General features: G+C 35.6%; 2 protein-coding genes across 3 annotated transcripts in view; one reads left to right on the top strand and one right to left on the bottom strand.

Annotated features, from left to right (window-relative positions):
- Window positions 1-572: 572 nt before the first annotated feature.
- On the bottom strand, window positions 573-14,293 carry abcb10 (ATP-binding cassette, sub-family B (MDR/TAP), member 10). The gene is made up of 13 exons (XM_056471077.1): window positions 13,470-14,293; window positions 11,941-12,141; window positions 9,641-9,843; window positions 9,239-9,373; window positions 7,718-7,864; window positions 7,478-7,613; window positions 6,395-6,490; window positions 6,078-6,287; window positions 5,320-5,399; window positions 5,053-5,233; window positions 4,912-4,955; window positions 4,792-4,826; window positions 573-1,733 (listed from the first exon to the last, which is right to left on the bottom strand). Exons 1-13 carry the CDS (start codon window positions 13,873-13,875, stop codon window positions 1,478-1,480), a joined length of 2,130 nt encoding a protein of 709 aa, XP_056327052.1. The 5' UTR covers window positions 13,876-14,293; the 3' UTR covers window positions 573-1,477.
- A 2,313-nt stretch (window positions 14,294-16,606) lies between these two features.
- urb2 (URB2 ribosome biogenesis homolog) overlaps window positions 16,607-27,225 on the top strand; it is a 30,582-nt gene continuing 19,963 nt past the window's right edge. The window contains exons 1-5 of one of the 2 annotated variants that reach the window (XM_056470678.1): window positions 16,627-16,647; window positions 18,163-18,212; window positions 19,313-19,456; window positions 21,520-21,696; window positions 23,929-27,163. In XM_056470678.1, coding sequence (XP_056326653.1) covers window positions 19,331-19,456; window positions 21,520-21,696; window positions 23,929-27,163 — 3,538 coding nt within the window. In that variant the 5' untranslated portion in view covers window positions 16,627-16,647; window positions 18,163-18,212; window positions 19,313-19,330. Of the gene's footprint in view, window positions 16,648-18,162; window positions 18,213-19,312; window positions 19,457-21,519; window positions 21,697-23,928; window positions 27,164-27,225 lie in introns of both variants that reach the window. The other variant, XM_056470679.1, reaches the window with a different exon arrangement.

The following is a 27,225-nucleotide window of genomic DNA, read 5'->3' on the forward strand; positions in this document are numbered from 1 at the left end:
TGTTTTTGACTTGATACACTATCAATATTTCATAACTGAAAGAGCCTATACTTATTAGATAGAATATTGGGTGGTAATATTTTATTTTTTGTTGCAGGGAGGTGTGTGGCTGCTCTGCATTCTTTACTCTAAAGAGGCCCCTGTGTCTCTGTGCAAGCAGATATGCTGCCATAGTTGGTCCTGGAGCTTATGTTGAGCAGCTGAGTGAGTCTTGAGGGCAGTAGCCACAGTCACTTAAGGAGCTTACAACAGCTCCTGCAAACTACAATCTCCTTGCTTGAATTTAAGCAGGCCTGGTTGCAATTTGGATTTTGAGGTTAAGAGAGGGACACAATACTAATGAAACTACTTAAATACTGAGGTGTAGAAAAGTCTGATAGTGATCAGTTTCTCACATCAGCTATTTTTTAATAGTAGATCCATTTCAAATCATTCATTTAGCCTACTTACTGTACAGTGTGCTGCCCCCTCTTGGTTTCAATAATAATATGCCATTTATTTTCAATAGTCAACAGCTCCCTCTTATGGCATGTGTATGTTCTCACAGAAGGCCATGCAGACAGGGTCCAAAGTTACAATGTCTTTTATTAAGAGTGCAGATAAAACAATAGAAAACAAAATAATACACATTTCACAAACTTAAACCTAATAAGTTACCACACTAACTATTAAAATCCTCTATAATTCTGAATAGATTTCTTTTTATTCCAGTGGCACATATATAAATATATGTATATACAGGCTGTAGATAAAAGTACATTAAAATATCTCTGTTATAGTGTTCTAGAGACGATAATATTTACCCTTTTTCTTCTATTACAATAGTCCATACAGATGCTGCTTTTAAATCAATATCTTCATTATTGACAACAGAAAATGGCACTGTAACCGGGTCAAAGTTTGATTTACATCCCAGTTAAAGCTTTGTGGTTTAGGATTTAGGCACAATATATTGACATCGGTGTCATTACCAAAGTAAATAAGAAAGGACAGAAGCGCTGTTTCTGTAACCATAAAAATAAAGAAGTCATTATCCATGTTACTTACTAAAAATAAGCAGAACAAATGGGTAAATACTCCCAGTGAATGGTTTTATGTATAGTTTAGATGACTTCTTCATGAATAAGGCCCTTTGTACACTTCGATAACTTGATAATCACCTGTTTCTTAATAAACGGCTGACATGATTTATTACATGTAGCATCAAGTAACTTGATAAGTCTCATATATAAAATTTACCTCATATTCCTTTTGAGTTTTCCATAGGCTATGAAAGCATAAAAACTGTTGAATAAAAACAGTGTTTATGGAACTAAGATGAGTATTATATTATGTCATTGTAATTAACAATGATCAGTATACAACTGGTTTCCAGTTACTTGATACTGCACAGGCTAAACAGCTACATTTCAGTGTTTTTTTCTGTTGGAGTGCTCAGTAAAGAGACGTTTAATGTGTTTGAATGTTTGTTTTTCTCTTATTTGAGGAGCGCCTGTTTCTGCTCGGTCTGCAGGAAGGCCTGTTTCTCCATGAGCTTGCGGAAGAGCCCCTGGTCATTGGCTAAGAGCTGCGAGTGGCTGCCGATCTCCATCACACGATGCTGGTCTAGTACTGCCACAGCGTCCGCGCTCTGGATGGTGGAGAGACGGTGAGCGATGATCAACACTGTACGGCCGTCCATCAGCCTCTCTAACGCCTCCTGGACCAAAAACTCATTCTCTGCATCCAGAGCACTGAAACACAGAGCATGGTAAGTCTATTTACAGTGCTCAGCATATATAAGTACACCCCACACAAATCTCTCTTTTAAATTCATATTTTTAATAGGAAGCTATACAATATTATATTTGTGCATATGCAGTACTGAAGCCAAATCTGGAGCTTATCTAACAAAATTACTTACAAAAACGGTCCAAAAACTAGTACACCCAAATGTATATGTTATAGAAAAATGTTAAATACAAATAAATAAAAAAAGAGGAAAAATCAAAAGAAACAAACAAAAAAAAAAAAAAAAAGGAAAAAAAATTGTTGAATATTTTTTTTTGCAATATTTTGCTTGAATTTAAATATATTATCTTTCTATTTCAAAAGATGTTCGGTGACTAAAATATTATTTTAATAAATATATCTGTTAAATAAATCTGTTTTGTTTAAATGCACCAAAATACATTGCCTATATCCACTGAGAAATGGATTAAAAATATTCATTTTCAAAATGGACAGTACTTAATTATGCTGAGCACTGTATTTAGCTATTCTCATCACAAGACTAACCATTAATTCAGAAATATGTACAAGGGCAGTTGCCAAATGGAGGGTAAATTTTTATTTTTTTCGAAAATCAGAACAACATTTTAAAAAATATATAATATTTATGTGGTTCTGATGTTTGAGAAAAATGTAAGGGGTTACTAGCTTTATCAATTCTTTTACTGTTTTTTTTTTTTTTTACTTTTACTGAACCGCCCCTTAAATACGTCCTACGGTGTGATATTGCAAAACTGAAAAAACAATACTATAAAATAATACACAAATTGCGTGAGAGTGATTTATCTTCACTGTTGGACATTAATCCTCACATAGTGATATTTTAATATATGAATTTTATTGTTATGAATATAATTTTTTTTCTCTCTATAAAAAAATATATTATATATATAAAAAAACTTAACAGGGCTTCATCCTGGGCTTTACAGGGGGCTTCAGTTTCAGGATCTTGAAAGGGGTCCTACAACTTATAACATTTTCAGTGGAATTTCCTGATTCAAATTTTTTTAAATTTCCATATTAAATAAAAAATGATTTACTAAATGAGTTACTTGTAAAATTAGGTCTGAGGTATTTCTGAATGATTTTATGATATTATTTTTAACTATTAAGAGTTGTCATTTATTGCTGGTGGTTCATTCTGCTGTGGCGACCCCTGATTATTAAGGGATTAGCCGAAAAGAAAATGAATGAACGTTATTTATTGCACTGTGCATGAATCACACCATAGGACAGTTTTGAGATGTTTAATGTTTAAAAAAACTTAATAACACATCAAAAGGTACATTTTCTGCATTTTAAATGATGACGAAACTGTAGGTTTTGTGTAATAGTTATGTGTGACAGTGAAAATACAATGCCGTGTCAACAACCCACATATTTAACATTTGACTCGTTCTTTTAGAAATAATTTTGCAGTAAACTGCACTGTGCAATACACTGGTGTGTGTAACTTGAGATAAAGTCATAACAGGTATAGCAGGTTGAGATTTTGGCAAATCTGATTAAAGCCTTGTTGTCATGGTTGATTTTAATGGGCTTATGGTACCTTATGTACAAAGTCATGGCAACAGGGTTGACATGTAAAGATTGAACAGAACTGACAAACATAATGAAAGCACATAAAGTGATGATAAGAGCAGAGACTTTGACTAGTTCTTCAGTGACCCTGAAAGAGTAATGTCATGATGACAATGTTGACATATATTGGGTTTATTCATGTGTGCTTTCTTTTTGTTGTGTTGCTTGCTTCTAAAGCACCTTGAGAAAGCAACCTTTAACGCAGGGGTGCTCAAACATTTTCTTATAAAGGTACAAAAACCAAACTTGATTGAGCATGATGGGCGGAAGGTAAATATTGCAAACTCTATTCCACTGAAATTGCCATGGGTAATTTCCTAATTTATTTAATATGGAAAAATAACTAGAAAACATTGCTTTATATTAACTAATCCAGTATATATCTTTTAATTTTATAATGAACTTATTAGTTCTCATTTATAACAGAATGGACCTACACTAGTCAAGCTGCTCTTGTTTTTGCCTTGATATGCTCGCCAATGTCTGCTGCATTGTCCTTTGTCCATCTTGTGACAGTATTTAAAAATCTAATTAATTTACAAACATGTAATTGAAACATTTAATTTCAGTTTGCTTTTTTGCAGCAATAAAACAAATAAACAAAAAAGGTTATGTGAAATAAAAAATTACGATCTCTGTTAAAAGCATTTGCTCCAACTCTTCCCATCATTTTTACTCTCTTCCCAGATGGGATGGTGGACCAAATCAAAAGTTACCATGGGCCAACTTTGGCCCGCTAGCCCTAGTTTGGGCATATCTGCTTTAAAGGCTCTATACCAAATTAATGTATTATTAATAATATTATTAATATTGCAGGTATTTACGTATACATAATGTAATGAACCGCTAAAAAACTATCAATCTGTCAATCTAAAATTATTTTTATTTCTGTATATGTGTATGCATGAATATATATATATATATATATATATATATATATATATATATATATATATATATATATATATATATATATATATATATATATATATATATATATATATATATATACACACACACACACTGCATGTTTGTTTAAAGATATATCTTATTTTATAATGGAATATATATTATATTAAGACAAATGTAACAATTGTCATTTAGAGCTTTAATATTCCAAAAATTGCCTTTTTTATATGAAAATTGATATTACGTTCTCTAAAAAAAAAATCATATAAACACATCATGGCACCTTTTTGTTACTTTATGCAAAAACAAATGCTCTAGAATGCCATTTTAGCTAGACCTAACTATAAATTAAAAATCTATTACACTAGTGCGTATATGTGTGGGTGTATGTGTGTGTGTGTATATATATATATATATATATATTCCCTGTATACTGCATGTAGTTGAAATGAAAACTAAAAGCATATAACTAAAAATAGAACAAACACACACAGGTTAGATATGGGTGATTTGAAGTACAAGTATTCTCACCTTGTGGCTTCATCCAGTAAAAGTATTTTGGGATTCTGTGAAGAGCATGACAAAATAAATCTCGTGTATGCTAAACAACAATATGTACAATTCAGTCAAACACTAAAGCTGACAGCTTACCTTCAGCAGGGCTCGTGCTATGGCCACTCTCTGCTTTTGTCCACCTGTTTATTCAACAAATTATTGAATTATGCACGAAAGGTCAGATAAATGACTCAAACATGAAATATTCAACTACAAATATCAGATGTTCATTCAAACCTGACAGCAGAACCCCCTTCTCTCCCACCACAGTGTCGTAGCCCTTAGGAAACTCCTGAATGAAGTCATGAGCATTGGCGATCTGTGCTGCCCTGTAAATGTCCTCTACTGTCACCTGACTCGGATTCGCCGCCCCGTAAGCGATGTTCTCAGCAATTGAGCAGGAGAAAAGAACTGGTTCCTAAAACAAACATAAGAACATGCTGAAATAAGTCAAACTATGGCAGAAGAAGGTATGATCCTGTATCTGCTGGAGGCTTTTCTTACCTGGCTTACAGTACCAATGTGACTCCTCAACCAGTAAGGATTTAAGTCTCGAATATCATAGCCATCAACACTGACAATACCTGCATTTAAAGTAAAACTACACATTACTAATGCTGTCATATACAAGTTATTCATGTACAAAATATAAACATTTTCAGTCCCTCGCAGTATATTTTTCAGATTGTTTACGACTTTTCTCAAAAGTGGTGTCAATATTTGCAGTGTTTCTTTAGTTTCTTGGCAGTGAAAATATACACAATATTGTAAAATAAATATTAATTTACTTTAATAACAGAAATTTAGGGCAACAAATTATTATTTATATACATTTTGTCTACTTTCTTCCTATTTAAATACTTGATTTACATTTATTTACATTTAAATAACAAGTGCATTAAATTGCTATTTTTGTCCAGCTAATAAACTGAGCTGCTTGTTTCTTCTCACATTTGATTGTGTATCATAGGGGTCATTAAAACCCTGATATATAAAGTATAATAATAAGGAATGAGAACACAGTTTTCTGGCATGATTTAGTCAAGATTACAGTGTGATTGAGTGGGTTTGGGCTAAATGTACTTTATGAAAACATCAAATGATGCATCTGGCTTCCCAGAAAAATCAGCAGGAAATTTATGACATTTTAGAAATATTGTATGCTCCACTCATTTGTGCAGCATTTTCTTGATTTTGTTTTAAATGCTGAGACTGCAGAATCGCAAAATTGACTGCTTCTGTTCTTTTTTCTCAGTTCTCACCTGAATCAGGATCGTATAACCGCAGCAGCAGTGAGACTAGTGAAGATTTGCCTGAGCCACTGGATCCTACCACTGCCATTACTGACCCTGCCGGCACATGCAGACTTAAGTCCTGAAAGATGGGGGAATCCTTCCTCGTTGGGTAAGCAAAACTCACATTACGAAACTCCAGTTCTCCTTTTAACAGCTCTGATGTTAATACAAGCCCCTCTAATAGAGGAAAAAAAAGAACAGAAGACAGAAAAGTACATTGCTGTCATTATAAATGCTCTAAAATAAAGTATTTAGTCATTATTTTAAAAGGAAATTATATTTACCATTGAGGGGAAATTCAGGCTTTCGGTCTATGAGTTCCCATAAACGAGTACCAGCACCAAGACCTTTCATCAGCTCAGAGTAGAATGAGCTGAAACCTTAAATGAATTTAAAAAAATTGTAAGTTTTAACTTTTACACAGGCCAAAAAACTAGTTTCTACCTATGAATAAGGCTTAGTGTAAGATCGTCAACCCCCACAAGAGCGGTTTTGTTGGGAAATCCCAACAGGACTGTGTTGAAAGCAACCTATTCTTTGTGTGCTCTCATGTTGCACTCTGGGTACAGAAATGATAAAGCATGGCTTGGGACCTGATGACCTAAATGAAGCGACTTCCATGTGGACCAGTTGATGAGGAAAATGAAGCCCAGGATATGCCTGGCTGAATTGAAAAGCTATCTGAAAAGATTCTAATATATGTTGAGGAACATAAACTACTATTCAAACGTTTGCAATCCGTAAGATTTACTCTTTCACAATACAATTTTCTGTAAATACAGTAAAAACAATACTGAACTAAACTAAAAACTTGTATATTAACAGTTTAAATATGCCATTGCTCCAGTAATCATTCTAAAATGATGAGCGGTGTGCAAGAAACATTTTCTGTCATTATATATTTGCATATGATGTTTTAAAAGAGGTTCTGCTGCATATTTTTGAGGAATCTACAGTATCATGCAATTTTTGCAGGATTCTTTGGTGAATAGATGAGACCTAAATATCATATCATGAGACCTAAATATATCATAAGTAGCCATAGGTATACATTAAGTTTTATCTATATGTGTTAGATAATATATTTACTTTCAAAATGCAGGAAACCATTGATTTAACTGCAGTTTCAGCTAAAAATCTTCTTTAACATTCAACAGAAGGAAAAGCACCATCTATATCTAGAATGGTTAAGTAAATGAATAGCACATTTTCATTTTTATTTAAACTATCCCTTTATCCCATTTCTTTCAAATAGATACATTTATAAAGTGATAACACTAAGAATAGATATATTACAAATCTTTCTGAGCCGCAAACGTTTGAACAGTAGTGTATATTTAGTCAGATTTCAGAGCTAATATCCTCACCTGCAATGCTGATGCCTACCCAGAAGGCATACATAAGGAAAGACGAGAGCTGCCCAACAGTCATAGCCTCACTGGCCATCAGCAAACCTCCCTTATACAACACACTCAGGATGATGACATTTCCACTCAGCCCTGTCTGCAAAACAAATCAGGACAGATGAACAGATGAGTTATTACACCCTATAAATGACATTTCTGCTATAACTTCAACACCTATACATCAAATAAGATCCATCTTACCACTCCATAGAATCCAGCAGAAACCACAGCCTCCTTCTTGGCTAGTTCGAATATATGGTCAACCTTTTGTGAGTACTTTTGCACCTCCGTCAGTTCTTTTCCAAAAGCCCGGACCGTCCGCAAGTTGCTAATCCTCTCTTCTGCCAGCTATGAGATGCAGAGCAGCTACAGAGTAAAAGGATCTCTTGGCCACTTGGCGTCATTACATTTAGAAAAATCCTATATATAGTTAGGTCCATAAATATTTGGACATCGACACAATTATAACATTTTTGGCTCCATACACCAACATTAAGGATTTGAAATTAAATGGACAAGATGTGCTTTAACTGTAGACTGTCAGCTTTAATTTGAGAGTATATACATCCAAATCAGGTGAACGCTGTAGGAATTACAGCAGTTTGCATATGTGCCTCCCAGTTGTTATAGGTCCAAAAGTAATTGGACAATTGGCTTCTAAACTGTTCCATGGCCAGGTGTGTGTTATTTCCTCATTATCCCAATTACAATTGAATTGAATTACAACAGAAGATAAAAGGTCCAGAGTTCATTGCAAGTGTGCTCGGAATCGGTTACTGTCAACTCTCAAGATGAGATGCAAAGAGCCATCACTTTCAGTCAAGCAAGCCATCATTAGGCTGAAAAAACAAAACAAACCCATCAGAGAGATAGCAAAAACATTAGGCATGGCTAAAACTCTTAAAAAGTCTCTTCTTTAAAAGAAAGAACACACCAGTAAGCTCAGCAAACACCAAAAGACCCAGAAGACCACGGAAACAACTGTGGTGGATGACCAAAAAATTCATTCCCTGGTGAAGAAAACACCTTTCACAACAGTTGGCCAACGTCTGAAGCGTTTTAGGCAATATTTTCTGCTCATAATAAGCCAAATACTTCAGAACTCATTGGATGGTGCTTAACAATGCAGATGAGAAGGACGCAAAGCATACTGCAAAAACAACTGAAGAGTTTTTGAAGGGTAAGAAGTGGAATGTTATGCAATGGCCAAGTCAATCCCCTGACCTGAATCTGATTGAGCTTGCATTTCACTTGCTGAAGACAAAACTGAAGGGACAATGCCCCAAGAACAAGCAGGAACGAGAGACAGCTGCTGTAAAGGCCTGGCAGAGCATCACCAGGAATGAACCCCAGTGTCTGCTGATGTCTATGCATTCCAGACTTCTGGCTGTAATTGACTGCAAAGGATTTACAACCAAGTATTAAAAAGTGAAAGTTTGATATATGATTATTATTAAGTCCAATTACTTTTGGACCCTTAACAAGTGGGAGGCACATTTGCAAACTGTTAATTCCTACAGCACTCACCTGATTTTTATGTAAATACCCTCAAATTAAAGCTGACAGTCTGCAGTTAAAGCACATCTTGTTCATTTAATTTAAAATCGATTTGTTGATGTATAGAGCCAAAAATGTTAGATTTGTGTCGATGTCCAAATATTTATGGACTTAACTGTATGTAATCGGCAGTAAAACATGCAAAAATTACACATTATGTCTTACCTGTGTGGCCTCTGCTAATGCGTCCTGTGTGCGTCTCGATATGGATCGTAGAAATCTACCAAAAATGACAGCCAGGCAAGCAATAGGAGGAACCACCATCAGCACAAAAGCTGCCAAACTGGGTGACACGTATAACTGAGAAAGAAAGAGAAAGTTCAAGAGAGAATTAATCACTGGTGATGAATGTAAATGAAACCCAAGATTCAGACATTACATGTACCATAAACTCATAGTTTCATGAGGAAACGTTAAAAATAAAAGCGCATTGACACCAGAATCACTGCATGATTTTTTTTTTTTTAAAAAAGGAAGTCAAAGAGAACTGAGGCATCTAGTTTTGCACAAGTACCATTAACATGTGTCTAGTAAAGGGAATTATCTGCTAAATGTCAAGCATCTCACCATCATGCCAACTCCGGCTCCAGCCTGGGCCAGGGAACGCAGCCCATCAGACAGGTTATCAGTGAGGCAACGTCCCACAATGGCTGTATCTGCTGAGAGCCGGTTAATGAGTTCCCCGGTTCGGGTCTTATCAAAGAATCCCAACTCCTGCTTCAAAATTGAGGAGAAAAGGGATTCACGCAATTTTCGCACAATCTGTTGTCCTGTGAAAGCAAGAAAGACTTATTAGAGATCAATCACAGTAATGTATGCTGGTCACATGGAATGACTAAACAAGACTTAAAGGATCAGTTCACCAAAGAATGAAAATTCAGTTTTTTTACTTCGAACAACATGAGGGTGTCATGTTGTTTTAAAACCCTGAGATCTTTGTTCTCGAAACACAAATTAAGACATTTAATTGAAATCTGAGAGCTTTCTCATCCTCTATAGAGGGCAATATAAACTCTATAGAGTCCTGAGATGCACAAACTACAAAGACCAGAAAAGGACCCAAAATATTGTCAAAATAACAACCTATGTGACTTCAGTGTAATCATACTGTAATTGTACAAAGCTCTAACAACACTTTTGTGCACCAAAAAAGCCTGTAAAAACAACTTTGTTTATTTTTTTAATTTTTGGGACTTACCCTTTCAATACAATAAATGCATTTTTTAACAATCCAAAGTTTGGGTCAATAAAGTGTATTATAAGAGATCCCTATTGCTAACTAAGGGCTCTATTTTAACGATCTAGGTGCAGAGTCTAAAGAGGCATGGCCCAAAATCATTAAGGGCGTGTCCAAATCCACTCTTGCAAATATGCTCTGCCCCCCAGCGCATGGTCTAACAGGGTTGTGTTATTCTCCTAATGAGTTATGGGTGTGTTTTGAGAATAACATGCATTAAACCAATCAGAATCTCAAATACTATTCTCTTTAAGAGTCAGTTGCATCGCGCCATGGTGCATTTGCCATTAACATGGCAGACTTTGTAAGTGGAAAAACTGAAAGGACAAGCTGAATGTCTCACTAGTAAGAAAACAGTTTAACAGACCATCTGCGTGAGGATAAAGAACTTACTTACTCCTTACTTTACTTTCACTCTTTACTTTACTCCTTTACTTTCGTGGATAAGGGAACGGTGTTGTACGCACTACACTGAAGATATCCATGAGCCTACATATTTAATTTCATTTGTTAAGCGCAAAATGTGAAAATTAGAGTTGCACTGGTTTGAAAATAGCAACAAATTGTGCCAAACACATCTTGCACCTTTTTGCACCGAGTCTATGATAGGGCTGCATTTATTTGATCAAAACAGCAATGGTTTGAAATATTATTGTAATTTAAAAACACTGTTTTTTATTACAATGTTTTATAAGGGATTTATTTATCATATGAGAAAGCTTAACTTTCAGTGTCTTCAGTGTCACATGATCTTTCAGAAATCATTCTTATGTGCTGATTTATTCTTAAATTCATGGTTCACCCGAAAATGAAAGATTCTTGATTTTTTACTCAGCCCTAGGACATCCAGGATGTACACAACAGAGTTTCTTTGTGCAAAGGGAAATTAAGGATTTGAATGGATTTTTCACCATTTAAGGCAAGTGAATGAGGGTCTCTGTAAACCATTTTTGATGGTCCAAAATCTATATTTAGGTAGCTAATGCTACAGGAGCACATTTGACAAATATGGGTTATCTTTCTAAAAGACTGTGATCCCTGTGATTATAAAGTCCTGTAATGAATAAACAATCAGGACGTTTTCATTTTTGGGTCAACCATTCCTATTCAAATTGTTATCATTATCATTATCAATGTGGGGAACAGTTGTGCTGCTTGAAGGGATAGTTCACCAAAAACATGGAAATTGCTCACTATTCACTCAGCCTCGAGTGGTTCCAAACCTTTATGAGATTTTTTTTCTTTTGGTCAGCATTAAAAAGGTATTTTGAAGAAAGCAGAAAACCTGTAACAATGGACTTTCATAGTAGGAAAAACTATTAAAGTCATTGGTTATAAATTTCCATATTCAAATATCTTCTTTTGTGTTTAACATCTTTTTTGTTTAACATAATCTCAAAGGTTTGAAGTAAAAAGTGTGTAAATGACAGAATTTTATTTTTTTGATGGACTATATATATATGTTTTTTTGACAGTCTTTGTCAAATAAAGCTTTATTTTTTTTATATATATATATATTTTTTAAATCTCACGTTACATTACATATCTCTTCATTGCTTTCTATCAAAATCTTATTGAGCTTAAAAACATATGAAGCAACATATGTCTTGTTTCAGCATCCAGACTTCACCTGAGATTTGCATGAGGTAGACACGAGCAGCGTTTGCAGCGCCTCCGCAGAGGAAGACGCCTGTCAGCATGAGACAGAGAGAGGTCAGGGATGCGCTGAAGTCCTCGGTGGGGCTGGTGTAGATGGTGTCGATCACTTTTCCCAGAAAAAAGGGCGCAGACATGGTGACAGTGCTGGAAATCACCAGAAACCCCACAGCAGCTATCAGGAGATCCAAAAGGTTATTTACAAAGGCAATGATAAGGGACAAACAAAACATTCATTCATTTTCAAAAAGTATTTGTTCCAATTCCAAAACTTTAGTTTTTTTTTTTTTAATTGATCAACTTCTGTATTTAAATACTGTTAGGCCAGATAACCATAAAGCACTGTTTATTGAACCTTTATTTGTCCTCTGTAATATTTCTATATTCCTTATATTGTAAATTTTTATGCAGATATACAACATAGATAAAGACTTGATCACCTCAGTCTATCTAAGTGAAAAAAAACTTTCCAAATAGAGCTTATCAAGCCATCTGGTGAAACTATATTCATATCGCAATACATATCACAGCATTTCATTTCAGTTATTCAACGTTGAAGTTCAAAAAACAATCCTAGATAATAGACAGTGTGGGTTTTCCTTATTTTTAAAATCAAGTAATGCACCCATCATTCAAAAATCTCTCACACATCAGTGAATTATAAAGGCAAAAAATATGTAAAAGAAATAAAATATAGTCGTTAATTAATAATAATCGAGTTAAAATGTTTAATTAATCGAGATTTTGATTTTAGGCCAAATCGACCAGCCCTAATATATATATATATATATATATATATATATATATATATATATATATATATATATATATATATATAATATATAAAGCAGCATTTGTTTGGCCTAACATTGTAGTATTGACAATAGTACATTTCCTTTATTTTTTCTCTCAAGTTTGTTCAGCATACAGTATGATATTATGGAAATATCAACATTACATGTTATAATAAGAACAAATAACTTTCAAATAATATCTTTTGTGAGTATGAAATGTCAAAATATGATTTAAATATTGTTTCATCAATATTCAGTATAACATTTACATAACCTTATGTATGCATACAGTACTTATTCTGATAGTTATTACAACTAAAGTTCAAAGTAAAGTTTTTATTATTATATTTAAAATTGTACCAACTTCAGGCGGACAAATAGATAAAACAATGAGGCGTAAATCATTGCAGGATAAATAGAAATATTTAGAATGACAAAAAATTTGTATTTTTAGGACAAAATGTGATATTCAAATTGAGTCTTTTATTATGTCAACAAATCATCCATGTTCTAAATATGCCTGATTTGTTGGTGTATAAACTATTGTTACACTGAATCACATTTTAGTGAGTGTCTAATGTACTTCATGGCCATAATGTCATTTAAAATAAATAAATAAAAACAATTAAAAACCACATATTCTAAAATTACAGTGGACATTTTCCTAAGAGATAAAGTTAAATACAAAACACTAGCTCGGTTGACTTGCCTGTCAGTCTCCATCTCTGCGGATGCGCCAGCTGAAGGAGCTTCTTGACATCTTCCGAGGGAACAGGTAACGAGTCCGCTGTGGTTTTCACGCTGCTCTCCTGATTTCCCACAGACCCTGAGGTTTGTCTGGAGTCTGTAGATGTGCTATAGAGAGCAACTGTGTGTCTGGAGTGCTTAGGTGAAAATAACCCTTCAGTTCTGAGACAAGAGAGTCTGGATATGTTTCTTCCCTTATACGCAGGCAACAGAAAGATATCAAACGATGCATTTTTGCACACTTGCCTTCTCCACGTTCTTGATGTCCGGGTTGACCAGTGATGAAAAGTCCGTGACCGACAGGTAATGCTACACTGTTGCAGTTTCCCGATAGCAAATCCTGTCATTCGCAACATTGTCCCATACATTTAAAGAAAAATCGAAACCAAATGAAGATCACAAGTCTCTAATCATTGTCTGTCTAAACTTAGTGTATATAGTCAGATGACCAGTGTGAAAACCGGAGTGTCAGGACTGACTTGTAACTGCATGACACACAGTTAATGTTAGAAAGACCGACTACTTGTTGTCCGGGGTCGACGGTTACTGAGGTTTATCTGTTCCTGACAGTTTTGCGTTATCTTTACACACGCCCAGCGATTTCACCGGCAGCGCCCTGTCACAAAAACCTGCTGCGCGACATCTGTCGGTCTTTAATCCAAACAAAGTAAATGACTGTCCAGCTGCAGAAAAGTGGCGTTTGAAGTGTTTTAAAGAAAACAAGAGTAAAAAGGTGACCCCGGTGATTTCCTTGAGGTTCGAGGAGGCGAAACGTTACTACACCAATGGATGATCTCAATCATAGATCTTAGCATAGATGGCGCAGTCGTCTGGTCAATGGCGCCGCCATCTTGGAAAGGTCAATAAGAAGCGTTAGCGCTAAATAATACGGAATATTGTCATTTTGAGCAGTTTTGTCATCTAAAAATAATAGTTGGGCAAAAATAACAATTGTTTCCATTTGTTGTACAAGTCACGGTCTTCTGTTATTTTATGCATTACAGTTTTTTACAGACGCTAGGACAAATTTCTCAATACTTAGGTCACTTTTGCGAAACTCTTTACACAATTCTCTTAACCGACTTTCAGCTTGGTAAAGCAGTTCATTTCACATTCAAAATGCACTACAACTACCAAAACACTTCATTCAGGTCTCAAATAAACTTATTCTTCCAGAACACTTGCAAAGTTTGACAGCCGACAAACACACTTAGTCAACAAAACAATGACCTAAAACACTAACAACATGAAGCATTACAGTGTTTTCTTGTGTAAAACAAGGACACATCTCTGTTTATAATTGCAATATATATTGTTTATAACTGCAATATATGTTACTGGAATGAATAAGACATGTCGCAGAATTCTTCAGTATTTTATGCTGTTTATTTATTTTTATATTTTTAGAACTAAGTAATTCCAAAATACAAGAATTTGTAAACACACCATCCACAGATATAATAGTAATGCTCCTCTGGCTGGTTAAACTGCATTTTTAGATTTGAAATATGTTTCAATAAAACATTGCTGTTCAATTTTTGCATTATGTTATTGTTTTGAACATACGTTTAACAGTTTTGAAAACAGTATGCACATGCAAAATGTCCTGTACGTACAAAGATTTTTGGCAGTTGTTGTGTCTGAGTGAGAAAAGAATTCATGAAATTTGAAAGATGTAGTCATTGAATGCATTTTGTGCAAAAACAATGATAATTGGTCCTCAGTTTAGCCCACATAGACTTCTGTTGTGCCCACTGGGTGAAGCGTTTTGCAAAAGTGACCTAAGTATCTAGAAATGTGTCCTAGCATCTGTAAAAAAATGGAAATAAACAAATAAATTAACCTCTAAATGACAGCAGTTAAATTTGGAAGAATTGTCACTTAGTTTACAGAATTAAAATAAAAAAAATGAGAGACATCTTTAAATTGTGTTTCTCTGCATTTACTGTATTAGGTATGGGTTTGAGTGAGGGAGGGAGAGAGAGAGAGAGAGAGAGAGAGAGAGAGAGAGAGTGTGCGTGTGAGAGAGTGTTTAAGTCAATGGATCTCAGCAACCAGCAATCTTCAAAATATCCTATTTAGATATAAATTCATTAATTTAACTCAACCTATCCAGCATATGTTTTACACAGAGGATGCCCTTCCAGCTGCAACCCAGTACTGGGAAACACCCATACACTCTCACATGCACTACAGCCAATTTGGTTTATTCAATTCACCTATACTGCACGGAAACCGGAGCACCTGGAGGAAATCCACACGAACATGGGGAGAACTTGCAAACTCCATACAAAAATACCAACTGACTCAGTCGGGGTTTGAACCAGCGACCTTCTTGCTGTGAGGTGACAGTGCTAACCACTGAGCCACTGTGTCGCCTTAGAAATACTTAAATGTAAACCACATGAGGAGAATAAATGATGGTGTCATTTTAACTTTTGAGTGATCCTGTTCTTTTGCAATGTTTTAGACATACTGACATTTTGAAAAAAAGCTTTTTGTGCGCTTAATTTCTGTTACATTTGCATTTTATAGACTACTAATACTTTATTTTTTAACACGTTTTTAATTTTTACTTTTTAATTATATTAACAGTGCAGCTATATGTGGTAACCTTTTGACTTTTGCATTTTGAAACCTGTTCTGCCTGTTGCACCACAGTTTGTAGTTTTGACCTTTCCAACATGGCGGACACGCAACCACAGCTGAGGCGAGATCTATCTTTTCAGTTCTGTGATCTCTGACGAAACCCGTCTCAGACATGACCAGTCAAACAGTTCAATGTAGGGTAATAGAGCTCCAGAACGATTTATGTCACCACTGTTTACCATTTAGTGTATCTGACATTCCTCTCTATGTGCCCACCGGCGTTTAATATAATGCAACTTGCGTAAATGTCATGGCCACTTTGGTCACAATTTATATAAATTATATCAATTAGCAAGCCAACAGTTTATACATTACAAATATTTTCTCCCGAAGCAAATCATATATCTTCAAACGTTTCACTAAAATGAAGCGAACTAGTTTTACATGCTTATTAAATTGACAAGCGTTGATCCTTGTTTTCGATTATTACTGTCTTGTGTGAAAGTGGAGAGTTCAGAGGTCCCCAAAGCGAACACGTGTGTGATGAGATTGTGAGTATTTTGAAAGTTTTCCGTATTACATAAAATACTGCTTACTATAATAATTCCTGTTTTACAGTACGTTCTATTTATTAATATCCAACACGCTCTCTGAGATTATTTTGCTGTGTGATTCGCTAGGGGCTGCCAGACATCTATCTGCTGTGTTTAGGATTATTTACAGAGTTTACCTCGTATGTTTGTGGGTTTAGTGACGTGAAAAAGCTTATTTAAATCTATAAAATGACAAAAGCCCAGTGATCTGTTTCTCTTTTTTATTTCAGATTTGCTCAATGTTTGCATGCCATGTAATAATATCATTTGTCTTCACTTTACAATGTGGCTATTGCTACTGTGTACTCGCATTCAAACATACAATAGTTTGGTGTCATTTACATGTCAGCTTCATATTGTATTACAAAATAATTTTACTGCTTTGTTAGGGACAGGTTTAGATTGAGGTAAATTTGGCTTTATATTCACACATTTGGACTTTCTCCTTAATGATATAATTTCAGAAATTTATTCTTTGCAAATACTAAATAATGAAATCATATTAGGAGTCAATGACTCTCAAAGTACAACACTATTGACTATTAACTATTGTTAATTAGATAATGTTAATGTTTTTGGAAGTCTTACTTGCATGTCATTTAAGCCCGAATATTCAAAGTACCATAGTAAACAATGTAAGGAGCGTGTCACGAGTATTCACCAAACGAAAGTGCGAACATATAACCAAGTTCACCTCAATCTGATTTAGTTAAAGTGCAGCTGTAGGGTCAATAGTATAATTACAGATCAATATACGTACAATAGAAACCGCTGTAATTGCATCAGCGTTAAGTGTAAGCACAGTATAAAGGTTTTTCTTCACAGTAAACTAGTTGTATTGGATTAATAACTAAAATACAGGTACATGGTCGTTAAAAACACTTATATTTGTTTGTACATTGTCATTGTTTTTGGTTTTGCAAGATGAACTGAATTTTTTTTTTTCATATTGCGATCTAATGATTTCTCACCTAAAGAAAGAATGGCTGTAAATTTAAAAAAATATAATAATATAACATAGTCGCTATTTATTATAATCACTTTATCTAAACACAATTTTAAAGTTTTGCTTAAAACAAGAATACATTTCTGTCAGTGGGCTGTGAAATATACTTTTTGTTTGTTTTTGTTATTTTCCTTTTTAATTTAAATTTATAAATGTATTCATTTAACAGGGACAATGCTCATCAATCAACAGTAAAACTGCAAATAAGCCAGAGTTAGCCACAAGCCTAATTTTCATCTCTTGCCCCCTGCCAGATTTTAAAAAGGCAACCTAAAAAAAACACACACATTATTACACATACAATAACAGTAAAGTTACATACATCAAAAAGACAAAACGTATAATAAAAATGTCATAAAAAGCTAGAGAAAAGAATTACACATGATTACAAACTTGACTTACTTTTAGCAATTTCTTTAACTTGTATTTAAATGTTGAATAAGTTGTAATACACTCTAAATTAACAGGAAGTGTGTTCCAGAAATGACTGGCTGAGAAGACTGACCGTGCAAAAGTTGTACGTCTAAACTGCACAGCATTACATTTACATTTAGTCATTTAGGAGACGCTTTTATCCAAAGCGACTTACAAATGAGGACAAGGAAGCAATTTACACAACTTTAAGAGCAACAGTGAATAAGTGCTATAGACAAGTTTCAGGTGTGTAAAGTCTAAGAAGCTAAGCATTAGTAAAAAATTTTTTTTTTGAGAGAGAGAGAGAGAGTACAGTTAGTGGTATAGCCAGAGAGGCAGTTACAGATTAGGAAGGAAAGTGGAGACTAAACAGTTGAGTTTTTAGTCGTTTCTTGAAGACAGCAAGTGACTCTGCTGTTCTGATGTAGTTAGGGAGTTCATTCCACCAACTGGGCAGATTGAATGCGAGAGTTCGGGAAAGTGATTTCTTCCCTCTTAGGGATGGAACCACGAGGCGACGTTCATTCAGTCTTCTCTAGTAATAGATCGTGTTGCTCTGCCATATTTGATCTTCTGTGTCACAAACTCAAATAATGGAGGTGGAGCACATCTATTTAAAATTGAGAAAATCATACAAGCATCAGCCAAATATTTCATATTATCAAAGCTCAATAAATTATGATTTTGTATTATATTACAGTGATGATCCCTAATAGATCAAATACTTTAAGTGTCTGTTTATGAAGCAATTCATCTGATTTTAAAACGGTTTTACTGGTGTGTGTGACCAGTTTTTCTAGTCAAGTAAGGTCATAAATGCCTGAAGTTGACCAGATTAAATGTAACAATTTTAACCGTTGGGATCATCATAATTTTACTTTTAGTTCAGTGTGACGGGAAACAAGGCTAATTAACTCAAATAGATTTGCTTTGTAAGTAAAGTATGTACAGTCAAGCCCAAAATAATGTATTCCTCAAAACTATTCATTACAACTATTCATTACAATCTTTTACTCATTATTTAAAAAAGGTCTTTATAAGTCTGAATTCTGAATGCTGTTGTTATTATGTTTTATCCTTCACTGGCCACCAAATGGCGCTGTTTCATAGAAAACTGCTTAAATTGTAAGGGGAGAAATTGCGTGAATATTTGTTAAAATGTCTTACCAGTAATACTTTAACCTTTTGTTTTTGTTTCCTTAGTCTCAAAGATATTTAAACATGGCTGCCATTTACTCTGGCATTCAACTGAAACTGAAAAACACCCGCACACCCTGGCCAGACAAACTAAAACTTGCTCGATTTGCATGGATATCAACACAGTGCCTTCTTCCTAATAAAGAACAGGTAATCCTATTGAAATAAACTTGGTAACACTTTAAATTAAAGGTGACTTATTATGCAAAAGTAACTTTTTAAAACTATTTAAACACAGTTGCGTGGCAGCGGTCTGTGAATGTAACCAACTTCTAATGGTAAAAATGTATTCATTTTATTTTTGCAGAAACGCTTTGATTGACATTCCTTCTTTTGCACATGTCATTATAAGGGGTGTTGGAATATCTAGCCATTCAAAAGCTCAGGAGAGGATTTTGTTCAATGCAATAGTATTAGTAGTTTATTAGAGACAAATAAATCATTTGAAAACAAAGCTCCCGGGGGGCGTTACACCAATGCAATACAAGAATTACACTACCGGTCAAAGGTTTGGGTTCAGTAGGATTTTAAAATGTTTTAAAATGAGCTTCTCCTGCTCACCAAGGCTGCATTTATTTCATCAAATTCTAGAAGTGTGAAATGTTATTGCACTATAAAATAACTGGTCGAAAGTAGTTTATAATTTAATCATTTATTCCATGATTTTAATAATGAATTTTTTTGCTACACATGATCCTTCAGAAATCACTCTAATATTAGTTATTGTTATTATTGTTATTAATAATGTTGTTATTATTATTATTATTATTATTATTATTATTATTATTATTATTATTAATAATTATAATAGTAATAAAAGCAATAATGACTGGACATAATTTCATTTGAAACAACAGTAAGTAATAAATAAATATTTAATAAATACATATTTAACAATATTAATTATTACAGATATTTACAATATTTATTATTACTATAACAGAAGGTTCGCAATTACACTGCATTTCTCCTGACTCCAGTATTTATACACAACTGATATCAAAAAGTGGAGTTTTGGTGGAATTTGTCACTTCTGTCGGCACCAATAACCTAGTGGTAAAGTGCGCCTCCATATAGCGCTGAGGTGCTCACGGCAACCTGAGTTTGATTCCTGGCTTGAAATGCTTTGCCAATCCTTCCCCCCTCTCTTTGCTCCCTATGTATTCTTGTCTCATCTCTACTGTCCAATATAATAAAGGTGAAAAACCCCTAAAAATAATAAGACTTCTCAACTTCAAGTGTTCAGTTTCAGCACAGTTTGCTTCAACAGGAAAGCTAAGTGAGAGTTATTTTCAGATATTCATGTCGCTCTATCTTTCCAGTAAGCTGTATCTACTTCTGCAAAAATGCTTCATTTGTATGCAAAGCTTATCACACTCAGAGAAGAAGTTTGGTTAATATATCATCTAAGCAATACAAATGTTTACTAAAAAAAGAAAAAGAGACAAAAATAATAATAAAAAAAAAAATTCCTTTTTCACAACAGGGAGTAAGTCCCGCCGCCCATTAGTGATGGTCTCACCCTTGTTAGCATATGATGCTAATCTTGTTTTTAAAGCATTTGTAGCTCCACCCACTTTCGAAATGAGCACAATCTCATTTGAATTTAAAGCGACAGTCACCAACATGACACAATTAGGATCAAAGCCTAAAAGGGGCAGTTTCAAAGAGTTATAAAACAATAGTTGGGGTTTATTTTGAGCTGAAACTTCACATACACACTCTAGGGACAACAGAAACATATTTTACTATGTAAAAATGTGCATAATAGGTCCCCTTTAAGGCGCATGTAGTTAATGTTAGTTAATGTATTTACTAACATAAGCAATGAACTATTCGTTTATTACATTTATTCACCTTTGTTAACATTAGTAAAGGAAAATTCAGTTGTTCATTCTTCGTTCATGTTAATTCGATGTTAACAAACATAAATTTGGACTAATAATGCATTTGAAAATGTTGAATACTGATCAATACATACTGTACAAGTATTGTTCATTATTAGTTCATGTTAGTAAATACATTACCTACATGGCGCATATTGTAAAGTGTTACCAGAAACATAATCTCGGTCCTCATGTTTGTGTGAGAGTAAAAGTAATCGAGAGATCTCACAAAACTTTATAGCTAATTCATTGTTTGGATTTTAAAAATGTTTTTCCAACGTTTATGTTGCTTACTTGCTAAAAAAGAGATGTTTTCTCCCATAAAAGGTTCTGTTTGACTGGACAAATCATGCCCTCACTTGCTTTTACAATAAGAAAGTGGAGATGCCTCCAGAGGTGGTGGAGGGTTTATGGACCTACCTCGATGATATCCTTCACAGCAGGAAGCTTCATAATGTGCTGAGTCAGGGAAAAACCATTAGCCTTCGTCTCACAGTAGCACAGGTATGTATATCAGTGCTTTAGTTTCACTACTGTTCTGTATTAACACTCCTTGTGTAATGCATTGTATAATACTCAATTAATGGTAGGCATACTAACCATAGCACTGTTATTAATAATATTCATTAGTCTATGTAATTAATTAGTTTATGGTTACAAAAAGTTAGTTTTTTGCACATTGTCATGATTGTTTAAAGGCTTTTATTTAAAGCATGCTGTTGCTAAAAACATGACAATAAAAATACCATCACATCTTATTAATAATGTGCTATGTTTTTCAAAAAAGAAATGTGGTAGTTTCAAATAAGCCGAACATAGTCAGAAATGAAGGTCAAGTTGTGAATGACACAGACAGGGAATAACTAAAGGATGAAGAATGTTGTAATGCAGCAGTGTACTGTAATGAATTGTTAACATCAAGGACAGGTTTAACTTGTTTTTGTAATGTTGATGTTATTAAATGCTGATGCATGGTTAAATTAATATTAAAAGTGTTTGAGTATTCGGTCAAAGTTTATTAATATAGCACATTTATGTGTTATAAGACAATGTGCTTTACAGAGCATAATACTAAACTGCACAACAAAAAAAAAAATGATTGAACAAGAATGCATCTTTGCAAGTTACTGAGTATTGAAACCAAGTGAATAGAAGTAGGATTTAAACAGTGACTCGAGGGCTGGAAGTGATGGTGGATATAATCTGAAATATCAGGAAATATTCCTTATTTTTTTCACTTGAAATTGAATTTTTGTTGACCAAAAGTAGATCATATTATAGTTTCAGGTAAACTAAGAATTAAAATGAGTCAATATGACATGGCAGAACTTTGATTATATTTTAATGGATTGTTCATCCAAAATGAAAATTGCCAAAATTTACCCATCCTCTGGTTGTGTTTTGAGTTATTTGTTTGTTGTTGAACGTACAAGAAGATATTTTAAAAGCAGTTGCCATTGATTTCCATAGTATTTGTTTTGCTTTTCCTAGTGTGTAGGGCTGGGCAATTTGGCTTTAAATCTATATCTTAATTAATTGAACATTTTAACTCGATTATGATTAATGAAAGATTCTTAGCGTTAGAGGTTTGCTGCAGGACCCGACCAGATTTCTTAAAAAAAATAAATTTCAGAATAAAACGCGGTAGTGGTCGGTAACTCTGTTGTAATTTTAATGGGAGCGGGGAGTGTAACAATACAGCATTCGCGAGACATGGAGAGAGAGAGAGCGCTCTCATCCGCCATGGTGCTGTGTGTCGATTGTTATAGGCTGTCTAGACTCTAGCATCCAGCTGGGTGTTTTTTGGGAGGCATATTAAATCACTATAAATTTTACATTCTTCCTTGGCACAATATGTACCTGCTTTGTGTATAAAATAATGCTGATATGATATATGAAACACAATCGGTAGTTGGCAAATATATTGAGTGGATATATTTGTAAATTTGAAAGAGTCAGTGCCTCACCAGCTACAAACCTCATGGCACGTCACCGTTTAAGGCAGCACTCATGTCTCATCACAAAAGGGCAAACAAAACTGACATTTAGCCTACAATCCTTGCACAACCTACACCTTTATCTGTTATCTCTCTCTTTCGGTAGTACCCAATTTCAACGTGAGATTTTGGATACCAGATCTGAATTTAGTGGGAACGGTCAGGTCGGGAAGAAAACGGGGCAGTGCGGACAGCTGGTGAATAAAGGCTGAATATACAGCGGGAGTGGTTGGGTGCGGAACAAAACCTAGTGGGAGCGGGACTAAAAATTCAGTCCCACGCAGATCTCTAGTCAGCGTTGGCATCAATCACAGCAAGGGGTATGCAAACTTGTGGAGGCTGCGCCAGACCATATGCTGCGCTCAATGCAGAAGTGTAAACAGAGCGGGGTCACGAGACTCCACACCTGGTAGGGAAAGTATTTGAAAAAAATTGATCTGAAAAATGTTTTATTGATTTATAGGTTCTGAATTTTGATTACTTTTCGACTAATCTCCCAGCCCTACTACTGTGGATATATTGTAAATGGCTACCGGTTTACTTTTTTAAATCTTCTTTTGTGTTAAACATGAAGGTTTGGTACCACACGAGGGCCAGGAAGTGGGCAGTAAATATTAATTTTACATTTTTGGATGAATAGTTTCTTAAAGAATTTTTAATATGCAAAATATGCTTAATTAATATATGCAAAAATGAACACTGATGTCATTGCATTCATCATTTGGTTTTTTATTTCTAGATAATCAATGACAGGATTTTGGATCATACTTCAGGACTCAGATCTGTCAGTTTCCACACCATTCTGAGCTGTTGCCATGGTATCTTGACCTCCCCGGTGCTCTCTGTTATCTACACTGCTAAGTATGAGTTATTAGTGCAGCTTTTGTCTCGACTCTGTGGCTTGACCAGCATGCAGCTCAGACAACAGAAATATGAAGAGCCTCTCTCGCTCAAAGCCTTTGAGGTTCTCCTTGTTGTCCTTAGCAATTACCTTACAGTGCAGAAACAGCAGGCAAACTCCAACCGAGTGTTTTTTCAGGTAACGGCACACCTTCTTCATCCACTTCTCCTCCTCAGACACTTACTGAACACTAGAGTATGGACCGAAAAAGATGATGTTAAGATTCGACAGAATCTGAGCAAGGAAATACGGACCAAAGTGGATGCTGTTCTCCAGTCAGCACTTTTCATTTCTGATCATCTACAGTCTTACAAGGTAGAAGTTTCACCATCCGAGAATGAAGCTGGGGAGAGAAAGAGCCACATAGGAAAAGGCTTGCAAGGCCCTCTCAATACCATCCTTTCAAAGATTTGCATCCATGGAGCTAGCGAAGAGGAAGAGGCACTATTTTATGCCGTTAAATCAAACTCTGTCTCCTTGCTATTTAAATTTGCCCTAGATTCTTTTTGTAGAGGTGGAGAGAACAAGCGAGTGATCTTTCACCTCATGGCAAAACTCGTTACTGCTTTGGGGTTTACAGATGAACTAGATATTGATGAGAATTTCAGAGCATCAAACTGGGGTATCGGTTTACTCGCTCTGGAGAACCTCCTGAACTCCTGTTTGGCCGGTGATATCTATAATGTAGCTGCAGACAGAATACAACACGGAGAGGTGCAATTCAATTTCTACAGGAAACTTGCTCGCCTATTATTTAACAATACACAGATGGGTGTCCCAGCTTGGTACCGCTGTCTCAGAGCTCTGCTCGCACTGAATCACCAAATTCTAGAGCCAGATTTAGATGAGCTCCTTTCGGCTGTGTGGGTTGATGCAGACAACATGGAACTACGTGTGAGGAAAGCCAGAGAAGCACTTGTATCTGCCGTCTTACAAACTTATTCTAAACTCCGACAGCTGCCTAAACTTATCGAAGAGCTGCTTGATGTTGTGTGCCGCCCTGCAGCAGATGAGTTGAGACCGGCTTTGTTGCCCGAAGCAATACAAAAGACCCTGAGTCAGTGTTTGCTAGACACTCCTCTCAGGCAAAATCTTGAGATCTGTGGGCTCATTTTGAAGAGAGTGCAGTCCTGTCTGCTTCCCCACATTCAAGATGAAACATCGGATTTGGCACTGAAAGTCTTTTCCATTAGTTTGCTCCTTCATGCTGTGCTCTTCAGTTTTAAGACTCTGGACAACAGCACCCCTGTGCCAGTTGTGAAGCAAACGTTAAGTTTGATGACAGAAATGCTGAAGGTTGTTGAAGATTTGTTGGAGCAGAAACTTGCCACCAAAGGTCCTTGGATGGAGAAGGTCCAAGAGGTGACCCTTCTGCTTGCTCATACTTGGGTTGAGGCGGATGCTCTCTTCCAGATTCACTGTACTAGGTACACATCACCTGCTGCCTCTCAGAGTAGCTTTTTAGTGGACAAAGCTCTGATGCTAAAGAACATCGACAGTCCACTTGGTAAACTATTACAGAGTTTCCTTGCTCTCCACAAGCTGAAGATACACTTGCTCAAATCATCTAGTGAAACGACAGAGATGCAGAAAATGGCTCAGTTTATTCTGAACAGGGAAGAACTTTCAGTAATGCACAACCTCGACCAGATGTGGGACTTTCAGTTTTGTAATGTGAATTCCAGCACTTATAATGCAGCCCACTGGTTTCTTGTTACCTCCAACCTTCCATTAATTGCTCCTTATCTTGATCCAAATGACAGGTCTGTTTTTGCAGAATGTATGTTAAAGGCTTTGCTTCAGAGCTTGGATGCCTCTGGAAGCAATTTGGAGAACACTGGGATCTCTGTCTGCTTAATATCAAGACAATTACTTGAGAGTCCTCTTCTTTGTGAGCTCCCTGAAATGTTCTCAGCTTTGACAAAGTGCATCATCAAGGCATTTTTTGGACTGCTAGACTCATCGCACATGCAGCTAATCTGTCCTTCGTTTTTGAAGCCTCCGGTGGAAAAGGTTGAAGTCAAAGATGAAGAAATGGGCATGACTCCTTCAATAAAGAGACTCAAAGCTATTGGACAGGAGATGTTGGACTCTGTCAAAATGAAGTCTTCTATACCTCTATCTAAAAGACAGATAGATTGTCTACTGCAGCTAGTCAAAGTCACAAGTGTCCTGAATGTTTACGCAATGTCCCTTGAAGACTATTTAGAACTTTTTCTGACTTTGTTAACACTGACATCCACCATTCAGTGTGTTGAAGACACAAATCTCTCTGCATTTATTGAGTTACTCAAAGAGCTTTTTAGTGTCATGGCTTCACTCCTGCTGGTCAAAAACTCTCAAACCATCCTGAAAGTTGTTCACGGAAGTAATCTCTTAGAGGCAACAATGACAACCCTTTTCTCTCAGAGCAACAAAGGCCTCTTCAAGGCTTTGGATGGTCCGACCTGGTTGTCTTTCCTTCAGTCAGTTCAAGATTTTATCCAGTCCCTAATTCAGCTCATAATCAACAGGAAAAGCAGCATATGCCTCAATCTGGAGAAGTTTACCTCCTTCATGGTTGAATGTAACTTCACTGCAGGAGTTCCGGCTGTAGACACAGGAGATCTCTTCTCGCTGCAGCTCCATCTGGTAACTTTAAGCATGCTTTGCAGAGAAATGATGACAACCCTCGGCAAGAACAAACAGCTGGACCAGTCCCTGACTCACTTGTTAGAGAAAGCCACTTCTGTCATGGAGCCAGCCATTCAGGCTGTGTTGATAGGCAAGGGAAGTAGTTTCCTCCGGCAGTCGTTTTCTGTTGAAGTGGTAACGGTCATGATCAAGTGTGAACTAGCAAGAGCTTCAAGCTCTAATGACGACCGCCAGGAAAAAATATCCAGTATGCCATTCTTTAGGAGCTTTTATCAGCAGATCTTAAAAGAACTGTTCCCATCACCTCGTCCTATGGACTTTCTCATTTCATCAGTTCACTATCTCTCTGCATTCTACATGGCTGCAGAGAAGACCAAAGTGGCAGATCTTGAAGATCTCCATATTGAGATTTTGCAGAGTATCCAAGCGCTGCTATCAGGTAAAATGCCCTGTGGCTTCAGTAAATTGATTCTCCAAATTGTTGTGAAGCTTCTGCCTGTT

Source organism: Danio aesculapii, chromosome 13 (genome assembly GCF_903798145.1).
Source record: "Danio aesculapii chromosome 13, fDanAes4.1, whole genome shotgun sequence".
Classification (NCBI taxonomy): domain Eukaryota; kingdom Metazoa; phylum Chordata; class Actinopteri; order Cypriniformes; family Danionidae; genus Danio; species Danio aesculapii.